The sequence below is a fragment of the Mus pahari genome, chromosome X, assembly GCF_900095145.1.
Source record: "Mus pahari chromosome X, PAHARI_EIJ_v1.1, whole genome shotgun sequence".
Classification (NCBI taxonomy): domain Eukaryota; kingdom Metazoa; phylum Chordata; class Mammalia; order Rodentia; family Muridae; genus Mus; species Mus pahari.
Genome location: NC_034613.1, coordinates 72,018,108 through 72,032,340, shown reverse-complemented (window position 1 = coordinate 72,032,340; position 14,233 = coordinate 72,018,108). Strand labels below are relative to the sequence as shown.

The window sequence follows — 14,233 nt, the reverse complement described above, 5'->3', positions numbered from 1 at the left end:
AGATAGGGGACTAATATCCATTATATATAAAGAATTCAAGAAGATGGACTCCAGAAAACCAAATAACCCAATAAAAAATTGGGCACAGAACTAAACAAAGAATTCTCAACTGAGGAATATCAAATGGCCGAGAAACACCTCAAAAAACTTTAACATCCTTAATCATCAGGGAAATGCAAATCAAAACAACCTTGAGATTCTACTTCACACCAGTCATAATGGCTAAGATAAAAAAAATTCAGGTGACAGCAGATGCTGGTAAGGATGTGGAGAAAGAGAAACACTCCTCTATTTTTGGTGGGATGGCAAGCTTGTAAAACCACTCTAGAAATCAGTCTGGAGGTTCCTCAGAAAATTGGACATAGTTCTACTGGAGGATCCAGCAATTCCTTTCCTGGGCATATATCCAGAAGATGTTCCAACTGGTAATAAGAATACATGCTCCACTATATTCATAGCAGCCTTATTTATAATAGCTATAAGCTGGAAAGAACAGCTGTGTCCCTCAACAGAGGAAGAGATACAGAAAATGTGGTAAATTTTCACAATGGAGTAGTACTCAGTTATTAAAACCAATGAATTTATGAAATTCCTCGGCAAATGGATGGATCTGGAGAATATCATCCTGAGTGAGGTAAACCAATCACAAAAGAATTCCCATAATATGCACTCACTGATAAGTGGATATTAGCCCTGAAACCTAGAATACCCAAGATACAATCTGAAAACCACATGAAATTCAAGAAGAAGGAATACCAAAATGTGGACACTTCGCCCCTTCTTCGAATTGGGAATAAAAGTCCCATGGAAGGGGTTACAGAGACAAAGTTTGGAGCTGAGACAAAAGGATGGACCATTCAAAAACTGCCCCACCCTGGAGTCCATCCCATAATCAGCCACCAAACGCAGACACTCTTGCATACACCAGCAGGATTTTGCTGAAAGGACCCTGATATAGCTGTCTCTTGTGAGGCTATGCCAGTGCCTGGCAAACACAGAAGTGGATGCTCACAGTCACCTATTGGTTGGAACACAGGGCCCCCAATAGGGGAGCTAGAGAAAGTACCCAAGGAGCTGAAGGGGTCTGCAACACTGTAGGTGGAGCAACAATATGAACTAACCAGTACACCCTGAGCTCCTGTCTCTAGCTGCATATGTAGCAGAAGATGGCCTAGTCAGCCATCATTGGGAAGAGAGACCTCTTGGTCTTGCAAACTTTGTAAGGCCCAGTACAGGGGAACACCAGGGCCAAGAATGGGGAGTGGGTGGGTAGGGGAGCGGGGGGGGGGGTATAGGGGACTTTCGGGATTTCATTTAAAATGTAAATGAAGTAAATACCTAATAAAAATTGGAAAAAATCCTTCATACACAGTCTTGCTTTGCTTTGTCCTATAACTTCCCCTCAAATAAAACACATTTTAAATTGCATCTCATCATTTATAAATGTTATTTTTGAGTCTATGACATAATTATAATCATAGCTACCCTCCTCAAAACTATATATAGGCCCAGGGTCCTCTCCTATATTATAGAAGAAGCTGGGAACTTTCTGTGAGAAACTGTATCATAAAATATTTTATAGAATTTATACATTTAATAGATATTCACCACCACTTAAACCCTTCAGAGAATTTTTCTATAATCATTTAGGGTTTGTTGTACTATCAAAGAGAAACACAAAATTATATAGCAGTAAAGCTTCAAATATTTTTTTTATATTTATGTTTAAAATTACTTCCTTTATGGGCATCCTGGATTATGGAATGCTCAGTATTTCTAATTTAATGAGCATAACAAATACAAATGCTATTTTTACATAGCACTGGCATCTTTGTTTGCACCTGTGGTATAAGTAACTTCTGTTTCCTCTTGAACTCCATCAGTCTCATACTGAAAATTTGCTAATAACAATTGTTTTGTGATTACATTCCTTTTCCATTACTTATGGTAACATGTTCTTTTGAAATGACTTCATTTGTACATTTGCTACTATATATTTTGAAATAGCAGTGAATGGGTGGGAGAACCTGTCACCTGTACCATAAAACGTATTTACATTTCATAAAACTTAAGTGGAAAATAACCCGAGGAACTGTGCCACAAAACTGATGCAATTGGAAAGCTACACATGAACATTTATTTTGAACGTATAAAATGAAACAGAGAACTCTAAAACCTTGAGGTTTAAAATCTTAAGGGAGCTGATCTTGACTTTTTAAAGCACAAATTACAGCATTTGATATAGGTTAAACTCGTGGAACAAGAGAACATTTTCTAACCAATTATAGCCAAATCCCAACTGTAATTAACCTACAATTTGGATAATATTTTACAACAGAGTCAGCACATAGCACTTTCTAAAAAATTAGATGAATGTAAAATTTCAGAGCTTTATTGGTGGGCGGATAAATTTCCCCCATCTTTATTTATAAATTATAACTTCCATTTAGAAGCCAAAGCATACAAGACTGTAAACACTCAGTTTAACAAACATTATTAGAAAAAAATAGAATATATTTTGTTCAGTCCCTATACTCAGGTATTTATAAAACAAGAGCCAAAATATTTAAAATAATCTTCCAAATCAATGTAGTCACCATTATAAGATGTTCATAATATATATTGTAATATTTCATACCATTATTATTAGCCTAATTCCAAATCTCATGTATATATTTTCTGTGCTTTCCAATTACCATAGCATGCATTTGGCTTCAAATATATTCAATACACTCCAAAAGAAAGGTAAATGGTGATTGAATACAGAAGTAACCATTTTCTATTTTGGTTTTCTTCTTTCTTTTAAATTTGAACATTTTTTTTTGACCTAAGTACCTTTTCAAGAATGTAGTAACAAATGTACTTGAAATAAAAGATAACAATACAATCCTGTTTTTACAGCAAAAATACAAAGCAGTGCTGTGAAAATCATACCAAGCACCTACCTTTGCTACAAAATAGTCATTTATGATTGCCTTTCCTATTCTTTTACTTTTGGGGGAAAATTCCTGAGATTCAGCTGGCTAAAGCTATAATATTCTGAAGAGAGCCAAATTTAGGCAATCCCTCATGATTTTTAGCACAAACTTAGAAGTATAAAACAACTAAAAGGTTCTAGAGAGCAACAAGTATGAATATATTGCAGTGCCTAAGAAAAAGGCAAAAATTGTCATTGTTGCTACTGATATTTGATGCACTTCTTAACAATAGCACCTTTCACCCATATTAAAATCTTTCATGAACAAAATCTATTTTAAAGGATAGCGTAGCTCTGCTAAAAGTCTCTGTCACCCTACCTCTTTATCCTTTCTGCCAGCTCTTTGCAGATGTCCTGCCACCGCAGACTCAAGCTTCCTAGTTTTTCTTGTAGAATATTGATATCTGTTTTTGAAGACTGTTGAATTATTTCTTCCCCAGTCACATTCAGTGTTCGGACAACAGCTTGACGCTGCCCAATGCCATCCTGGAGTTCCTGTAAGCCATCAGAAGACAAAACAAAACTGAAACCCGTCTCCTTTAATCTGAGGGAAGGTTTAAAGAACATGCTCTTATGTGCAGTTACACTGAAAAAGACAGAAATAGAAAAGCTCATAGTGAAATTTGCTCAATGAACCTGACATGTACACATCCAATGGACACAAGACAGAAAGACACCTTTTATGTTAGTAAAAAAACACCCTCTCCCTTCAGATCAGTGAGTGGGGGTTGTTTTGTAAGCTTGTCAGCTAGAGGATGTTATCATGTCCTACAAATCAATTAGTTGGAAACCTCAAGAGCAAATTCGATTTCTTGTCCCCACAAGGATGTTCTATGTTTAATAGTCTATGAAGTGTTGTAAAATTTAAACATGAACCAAGTATTTGGATATATTAGTTGGTTGGCAATACAAAGGTGAAAAAGAACACTCATACTTTAGCTATAGTATTTTTTAAAACCTCCTAGAGCTTTTAAAATAAAAGTAATTATGATATTACAGACATTTATTTCAAATTCTGTTTGCAGCAATCTATTTCGCATTATAAAGCCACATAAAACTGAAAATTAATTGCATTCAGGGCAACCCATCAAGAAACCTCTAATGTACAGTAATAAATCTGAAAATAATCTATAGCTACCAGAACAGTTTTATGAGTCGTCAGTGGTGACAAGCTTACATATCTTCTACAATTTATCGTAAATGAAAATTTAAGAGTAAAGTATCAGAAGTCTGTTCCATTAAAAAAAAGAAAGAAATGATTACAACCAACTATGCACAGAATGAGAATGACTTTTACATTAAAAATACAAATGACATTCCTTCTATGTAAACCTATTTTAAAAGATAATATAGAATTTTTAAGGAAAATAACACATTGCCAAATCAATAAAGTAAAATTTGATTTTAAAAGTTAGCTCTATTTAACTTAATTCTCCATCTGTACCAAATTATTTTATTATTATAACTCTTAAAATTTTATCTATTTTTATTTTATATGCAGGTTTTCTGCATGCATGAATTTACATACACAAACCAAATGAATGTGCCTACACATGGTGGAAGAGTATATCAGAATACCCAAGATACATTTTGCAAAACACAGGAAAACCAAGAAGGATGACCATCCTGTAGATACTTCATTCCTAATGAGAATAATGAACAACATACCCATGAAAGGATATAGGTACAGAGACAAAATGTAGAGCTAAGATGAAAGGATGGACTATCCAGAGATTACCCCATCTGGGAATCCATCCCACCATCAGCCACCAAACCCAGATACTAATGCACATGCCAGCAAGATTCTGCTGAAGGGACCCTAATATAGCGGCCACTTGTGAGGCTATGCCAGTGCCTGGCAAACACAGAAGTGGATGCTCACAGTCAGCTATTGGATGGAACACAGGGTCCCCAATGGAGGAGCTAGAGAAAGTACCCAAGGAGTTGAAGGGGGCTGCAACCCTGTAGGTGCAACAACAATATGAACTAACCATTACCCCTGAGCTCGATTCTCTAGCTGCATATGTAGCAGAAGATGGTCTGCTTGTGGACGTTGTACATCGTGGTGCGCACTAGGCTCCGCACCACGATGTACAACGTCCACAAGCAGGAGTGGGTAGGTAGGGGAGCAGGGGCAGGGGTGGGGTATAGCGAAATTTCGGGATAGCATTTGAAATGTAAATAAAGAAAATAATTTAAAAAAAAAAGAGTAAATATCCTTAAAGAATATTCAAAGCTGCAGGGGAAAAAGGCCAATGTTACATACAAAGGTTGACCTATCAGAATTACACCAGACTTCTCAACAGAGACTAAGAAAGCCTGAAGATTCTGGTCAGAGGTCATGCAGATTCTAAGAGAACACAACGGCCAGCCTAGGCTACTATATCCAGCAAATCTCTCATTCAACATAGATGAAGAAACTAAAATATTCCAGGACAAAATCAAATTCAAACAGTATCTATCTACCAACCCAGCCCTACAGATTATCTTGGAAGGAAAACTCCAACACAAGGAAGATACCTGCATCAAAGAAAAGACAAGATATTAAGCATCTCACAGCAATGTGAAAAGCAGAGCCACAACACACAAAGCCACCTACAAAAACAAACATATCAGGAACCAACAGTCATCTCTCTTTAACATCTATCAATATTAATGGACTCAACTAACCTATAAAGATACATAAGCTAACAGACTGGATTTGCAAATAAGATCCAACATTTTGCTGCATACAAGAAACACACCTCAATAAAAAAAATACAGGCACTATCTCAGAGTAAAAGGATGGAAAAAGGTCTTCCAAGCAAATGGTCCCAGGAAACAAGCAGGAGTTGCCATCCTAATATCCAATAAAATAGATTTTCAAGCAAAATGTATCAAGTATGATGAAGAAAGACACTTCAAAGTCATCAAGGGGAAAACTGACCAAGAGCAAGTCTCAACTCTGAACATCTATGCCCCAAATGCAAGAGCATCCAAATTCATAAAGAAACTTTACTAAAACTCAAAACACACATTGAACCCTACACAATAATAGTGGGAGGTTTCAACACCTCACTCTCACCAATGGACAGATCCTGGAAACAGAAACTAAACAGAGACACAGTGAAACTAAGAGAGGTTTTGAACCAAATGGATTTAATAGATACAGAACATTTCACCCAAAAACAAAAGAATACACCTTCTTCTCAGCACCTCATGGTACCTTCTCCAAAATCAAATATACAATTTGTCACAAAACAACCCTCAACAGATACAAGAAGACTGAAATAGTACCATGCATCCTATCAGGTCACTGTGGCCTAAGGCTGGTCTTCAATAACTACAAAATCTACAGAAAGCTCACATACATGTGGAAATTGAATAATCCTCTACTCAATGACAACTTGATCAGGGAAGAAATAAAGAAAGAAATCAAAGACTTCCTGGAATTTAATGAAAATGTTGACACATCATACCCAAACTTATGGGACACAATGAAAGCAGTGCTAAGAGGAGATTTCATAGTACTAAGTGCCCTGGTAATGAAACTGGAGAGATTTTACAATAAGAACTTAACAGCACACCTGAGAGCTCCAGAACATAAAGAAGCAAAGTCACCCAAGAGGAGTAGAAGTCAGGAAATAGACAAACTCAAGGCTGAAAACAACCAAATAGAAACAAAGAAAACAATACAAAGAATGAGCAAAACCAAAAGCTAGTTCTTTGAGAGAATCAACAATATAGATAAACCACTAGCTAACCTAACCAAAGGGCCAAGAGGCAGTATCCAAATTAATAAAATCAGAAAAGAAAAGGGAGACATAACAACACAAATGGAGTAAATTCAAAAAAATCATCAGATCCTACTGTAAGTCTATACTCAACAAAACTGGAAAATCTAGCTGAATTGGATAGTTTTCTAGACAGATGCCACATACCAAAGTTAAATCAAGAGCAGGTAAACTATCTAAACAGGCTCATATGACACAAGGAAATAGAAGTCATTAAAAACCTCCACCCACCCACCCCCCAAAAAAAGTCCAGGGCCAGATGTATTTAGTGCAGAATTCTACCAGACCTTCAAAGAAGAGCGGATACCAATTTTCCTCAAAATATTCCATAAAATAGAAACAGAAGGACTACTAATTAACTCATTCTATGAAGCCACAATTACTCTGATACCTAAACCACACAAGGGCCCAACCAAAAAAGACAACTTCAAACCAATATTGCTTATTAATATCAATGCAAAAATGCTCAAAAACATCTTGCAAACCGAATCCAAAAACACATTAAAACCATCATTCATGACAATCAAGTAGGCCTCATCCAAGAGATACAAGGTTGATTTAATTTATGAAAATCCATTAACATAATCCACTTTATAAACAAACTCAAAGAAAATTATCACATGATCATCTGCTTAGATGCAGAAAAGGTATTTGACAAAATACTATACCCCTTCATGTTAAAAGGTTTGGAGAGATCAGGAATTCAAGGCCCATACTTAAACATAATGAAAGCAATTTACTGCAAACAAACAGCCAATATCAAATTAAATGGAGACATACTTGAAGCAATCCCACTTAACATGGGGACAAGACAAGGATGCCCATTTTCCCCATGTCTATTTAATATAGTACTCGAAGTGTTAGCTAGAACAATAAGAAAAAGAGATCAAGGGGATACAAATTGGTAAAGAAGAATAAATGCATCACTATTTGCAGATGATATGATACATAAGTGACTCCAAAATTTCTACCAGAGAACTTCTCCAGCTCATAAACAACTTCAACAAAGTGGCCAGATATAAAATTAACTGAAATAAATAGTAGCCTTCCTTTATAGAAAGGATAAACAGTCTTAGAAATAAATTAGGGAAACAACTCCCTTCACAATAGCCACAAATAATATAAAATATCATGGGGTAACTCTAACCAAACAAGTGAAAGACCTGTATGACAGTAACTTCAATTCTCTGAAGGAAGAAATCAAGGAAGATCTCGGAAAATGGAAAGATTCCCCCATGCTCATGGGTTGGAATAATTAACATAGTAAAAATGGTCATTCTACCAAAGGAAATCTATATAGTCAATGCAATACTCATCAAAATCCCAACACAATTCTTCAAAGACATGGAAAAGCAATTCTCAAATTCATCTGGAAAAGTAAAAACCCAAAATAGCGAAAACAATTCTTAACAATAAAAGAATGGCTGGAGAAGATGGTCTAGTTAGCCATCATTGGGAATAGAGGCCCCTTGGTCTTGCAAACTTTATATGCCCCAGTACAGGGGTACACCATGGCCAAGAAGGGGGAGTGGGTGGGTAGGGGAGCAGGGGGGGAGGGTATAGGGGACTTTGGGGATAACATTTAAAATGTAAATGAAGAAAATACCTAATAAAAATTGGAAAAAAAAGAAAAAAAAAGAATGGCTGGGGGAATCACCATCCCTGACAAAAAAAAACAAAACAAAAAACGGCATGGTATTGGTACAGACACATTGATCAATGGAATAGAATTGAAGACACAAAAATAAAACTACACACTCAAGTCACTTGATCTTTGACAAAGATGCCAAAATTATACAATGGAAAAAAAGCATCTTCAATAAATGGTGCTGGTCTAACTGGCTGTCTGTTTATACAAAAATGAAAATAGAGCCATATTTGTCGCCTTGTACTAAGCTCAAGTCCAAGTGGATCAAGGACCTCATCATATAACCAGATACACAGGAATTTAATAGAAGAGAAAGTGGGAAAGTTCCTTGAACTTGTTGGCACCGGGGAAATTTCTTAAACAGAACTCCAATGGCTCATGGTCTAAGATCAAGAATTAATAAATGGGACCTCATGAAAATGTAAAGCTTCTGTAAAGCAAAGGACATAGTCAATAAGACAAATTGACATCCAACAGATTGGGAAAAACTCTTTACTAAGCCCACATTTGAGAGAGGGTTAATATAAAAAATAAATAAAGAACTCAAGAAGTTGATCACCAAAAAAAACCAAACAATCCAATCAAAAATTAGTGTATAGAACTAAACCAAGAATTCACAACTGAGAAATCTCTAATGGCTGAGAAGCACCTAACAAAATGTTCAAAGTCCTTAGTGATCAGAGAAATGCAAATTAAACGACTCTGAGATTCCACCTTACACCAATCAGAAAGGCTAAGATGAAAACCTCAGATGACAACAGATGTTGGAGAGGATGTGAAGAAAGAGGAAAACTCTTCCAATGCTAGCCAGATTACAAACTAGCACAACAAACCACTCTGGAAATCAATCTAGAGGTTCCTCAGAAAATTGGAAATAGATCTACCTGAAGACCCAGCTATACCATTCTTCGGAATATACCCAAAAGATGCCCCACCATGCCAAAGGGGCATGTGTTCCAATATGTTTATAGAGGCCTTATTTGTGATAGCTAGAAGCTGGAAACAACGTAGATGTCCCAGGACAGAAGAATGAATACAGAAAATGTAGTTCATTTACACAATGGAGTACTACTCAGGTATTAAGGATGAGGACATCCTGAGTTTTGAAGGTAAATGAATGGCACTAGAAAATATCATCCTGAGTGAGGTAACTCAGACCCAAAAGGATATGCATGGTATGTACTCACTAAGTGTATTTTTCCACCTCCCCACACACACTCCATGCAAAAACAGTACAGAATACCCAAGATACAGTCCACAGAACTCAAAAAGCTCAACAACCTTATGTGTCCAAGTGAGGATGCCTCAGTCCCACGTGGGAGAGAGAAGAAGTGTGGAGGGAGGGAAGGACCTGGGATGGAAAGTGGACAGATCGGCAGGGGGGACCTGATATGGTACTGGGTGAGGGAAAAGGACTGAAGCCCTGAGGGCCCGCAGAAAGAATGGAAACAGGCAACCTCAGGAAATAGGAGGTTGGGAGAAAGCCTCCAAAATGCACCAGAGATCTGGGAGGTAAGAGACTCAGCTATCAAAGGCGGGACCTTAGATGAAATGCCCCACAGTAGGGAGAGGGAACATACAGACCCCATCTCCAGCAAGAAGACAGGGTACCAAGTGAGGGATGGCCTGATGAAAAGACGGTCCAGCAACAGGCCCAATGTGGAATCCAGATCAAAGGGAGGTCCCAAGGCCTGATACTATTACTGAGGCTATGGAGCACTCACAAAAAGGGACCTATCATGACTACCCTCTGAAAGACCCAACAAGCAGCTGAAAGAGTCAGATGCAGATATTTGCACCCAACCAATGGACAGAAGCAGGTGACCTCTGTTATTGAATTAGGGAAGGCTGAAAGAATTGAGAAGGTCGGTCCTATAGGAGGACCCTTAGTCTCAATAAATCTGGACCCCTGAGATCTTTCAAATAGTGGACCACCAAACAGACAGAATATACCAGCTGATATGAGACCCCCGACACACATACAGTAGAGGACTTCCAGGTCTGTGTTCATTCACAGATGATGCACCTAACCCTCAAGAGACTGGAGGCCCCAGGAAGTTTAGAGGTCAGGTGGGTGAGAGGTAGGGGCATCCACGTGGAGAGAAGGGGTGGGGAGGAGATGTAGGATGTGGAGGAGTCAGAGGGTGGATGGGGGGATGGATTATGGATTGTAAAAGATAAATAATTTTAAAAAGAAAACAATAATAATAAATAAAAATAAAATTTTCCTTAACTACATAGCAATTTCAAGGCACCCTGAGCCACATGAGACTTTGACTACAAATAAATATAAATGAAAGGAAGAAAGAGAAAGGGTGAGAAAGAGGGTAAGTAAGTGAGAGAAAGATAGACAGAGACAGAGAATATCTTTCTACTCTGCAAAAAATCACTTTTTAAAATAAAATCTGAATAAATATTTCTTAACAACTGTAAAATCCATTCTGTGTTCAGTTTTGAGCTCTGTGTCCTAACTCCTCACAGTTTATGGGTCCCAAATCACCTCTGCTATATCATTCTTTTTAATTAATTAATTAATTTTATTCATTTTACTTCCTGCTTCCTGACCTCTTCTAGGTCACCCACTCTCCTTTTCCTCTGAGCAGGTTAATTCCACAAGTACAAAGCCTTTTGTGCTACTGACCTATTTTGAAGCAAGGAAGGACTAATGTTGATTCAGGCAACAGAGCTCATCTTAGTTATCTAGGAAGTAACTTACTGATGTTAAACTGGAGATTTGTCACTGGGCTAGGCAAGAAAATCAAGAAAGTACTGTGTAATGTTAAATAAAATCATCAAGGTTTGTAAGCAACTAGAATCATGCATGAATGTGTTAGACTTCTGAAGGGGGAGTGTTTACCTAAAGAGTAAGTATAGAGGCAGTTAGAAGGGGATTTTTAGAGGTCATGTTCAACACTACTATTAACTCACAGTTTTAAAAATGTCTAGGGTGCACAGTAAACACACAAGAACCCTCTGGATTCAGTAAACTATGAGAATCATTGTGGGGTGACACGAAAGGAGTTGAATGAAGAGACAGAAATATATTGTATAATAGATAATACATATATTACCCAAATAACAATTATTTATGAGGGAATTATCAAAATAGACTTTAAAATAATAAAAAAGGATCTCCTAGAGATCTTGGTAAACTGCAGATTCTGACTCACTGTGTCTGTAGAGGGGCAGCATTCTGTCTTTCTCACTACCTCCAAGAAGCAGGTAATAGTGCTTATGCAGAGACATTGCTTGACATAGTAAGGTTGTAGACAAAATGTCATGACTCTTCTGTATTAAGGGATTTTTATTGCTGGCTACAATTACAAAGCCATGTCAGAATTCTTATGTACTCTTGGTCTCAGCTCTTTACCTCCTATGGTGACTTTTATAGTTTAATTTTAGAACCAACAAGGACTTTATTATTTCCACATTGCAGGTAAGAGATAGAATTGTATAGCTAAAAATTAACTGGTTACTTAAATTTGTTAGTTATAAATCTCATTTATAAGTAATCCTAAATTAAAGGCTTTCTTTATTTTTTTTTAACTTTTAAAAGTAAGATCTCATTAAGTGTACTGAATTTATATGAGATGATTTTGTAGCCAGGAGAAATATTTACAGTATATGTTCTACTTAAGAAGATTTTTCAGTGATAAAGCATAAGAGAGAAAAATAATGGATCAAACAGGAAATAAAAATTGCATATGCTGTTTCATGCTTACCTTATGAAGCAGAAAAAGATAGCACTTGATTTTCAAAATTAAATGTAAAGTCTCAATCAACTTCATTCACACAGTAAAACGCATTAATTTTAATTCTATAGTGTATAAATATTTTAAGTACTGAATTATTCATTACCCATGAAACTTCTAAGCTTTGATATCATATTAATATACTGTTGTCATAGGCATTCTTATATACTTTTCTAGCAATTAAAATCTAGTTCTAGTACTGGACAAAATGAAAATCATAAGTAAATCTACTGGATAATTCAGTATAGTCAGAAAAGCTTTTGTGGTTTGATTCCAAGATTTGAGCATTCATTCTTAATTAGGAGTACATATCTGGTTCCCCTAGGGAACTCTTTCAAAACACAAAAGCCTGGATTTCCATGCCAATCCTCCAGGATCAGAATCTCAGGGACTGGGAATAGAGTTGAATGAAGGTATTTAAAACTGATATGCTATGAAACAAAGGTGGGGGCAACTAATAATAGATGCAGGGAAGAGCAAGAGCTATGTCTGTCTGATAACTGTATCACTCTTAGCTCTCTTATCAATTAGAAGGGAATGGACATTATATAAAATTATATAAAAATACACTATTACATGTCTAAGTCTTTTATGGTTGCTTAAATTGAGGAGAGGAAAAAAAGAAATACAAGAAGAGTAAGGTGCCAATTGATTTTTTTTGGATTTTCTTATTAGATATTTTATTTATTTACATTTCAAATGTTATCCCCTTTCCTGATTTCTGACAACCCCTTATCCCCTCCCCCCTCCCCCCTGCTCCCCAACACACCCACTCCTGCTTCCTGGCCCTGGCATTCCCCTATACTGGGGCATAGAACCTTCACAGGAATAAGGGCCTCTCCTCCCATTGATGACTGACTAGGCCATCCTCTGCTATATATAACGTGCCAAATATTTAGAGGTAGAAAAATATGAGACAAAGAAACCTCTACCTTTTATGAAACATAATAAATAAATTTTACTATAGTCTACATACAAATTCTCCAGAGTTGTATGAAAATACAATGAATGGAAAATAAAGTGTGACAAAGGCAGAAAAACAATGAACCCCCCCCCCACTGCCAATTCAACCCCACAGTTATGAGAAAATGCACAATGAAATTTAGCATGAGTTATGTATGAAATAAAATAAATTGTGAAACTTTAAACTGAGGAATGAAAATCGGAAACAGGAGAAATAAATTATCATTTGGGTCACAAAGATAAAGGTTGATGGAACAAATCAAGATAAACAAACATTCAGTGTGGGAACATGTAATCCTGCATCTAATTCTTGGGTTTCAATTCTTGCAATCTTGACTATTTTGCGGTAGATGAGTTATCAACTCAGTCTACTAATTGATGAAATGTAAGTATGTAAGACAATGAACTAATAAATAGTTGTCAAACAGGCAGGTGAATTCTGGGGTGATATTACACAAACTCTTGCTGCTTTGTCTTTCTTCTGTGCTAGTTAAAATCATTTCCACAATGAGATTTGTACTGAAGCAATGCAAGGTACAGAGTAGGTCCAGGGACAGCAAACAACAGCTCAGCTTGTTCCTGGACTACGTTTTCCCATTCTGGTAACATACATTCATGAGAAGCTACACAGCATTGTGAGGAAGACTGAAAAATGGCTAAAGTTTCATTCACTTTTGAGGAAAGGCCAAGTGGAAAGTAAGTAATGAGAAGTATTGGAGGTGAGACTCAAGACCAGGGAGGCTCAGAATGAGAAAAGTAAGAATTGGGATTGCTTATTAATTTCAAGATCATATCCTCCCTATATGCCTCTGCAATCTGCTCTCTCACCTGTTCTCTCCCCAAGTGTTGAGCTCCATGTCCCAGGGAAAAGGAATGATTTTCATTCTACCCTTTTTGTTGGACTGATTTTATATCTTGACAATAGTATGTCTCCAGACTTTAAGCGTGCCATAGATTCAACTTTATCTCCTTGTACAAAGCCCAAATCTAAGTGGATCAAAGACCTCCACATAAAACCAGAGACACTGAAATTGATAGAGGAGAAAGTGGGGAAAAGCCTCAAAGATATGGGCACAGGGAATAAATTACTAAACAGAACAGCAATGGATTGTGCTATAAA

General features: G+C 36.8%; 1 protein-coding gene across 8 annotated transcripts in view; it reads right to left on the bottom strand.

Moving 5' to 3' along the window:
* Positions 1 to 14,233, bottom strand: part of Dmd (dystrophin) — a 2,621,826-nt gene that overhangs the window by 872,470 nt on the left and 1,735,123 nt on the right. For all 8 annotated transcript variants that reach the window (XM_029534042.1, XM_029534043.1, XM_029534037.1 and 5 more), the window contains exon 45: positions 3,297 to 3,472. In XM_029534042.1, coding sequence (XP_029389902.1) covers positions 3,297 to 3,472 — 176 coding nt within the window. The remainder of the gene's footprint in view (positions 1 to 3,296; positions 3,473 to 14,233) is intronic.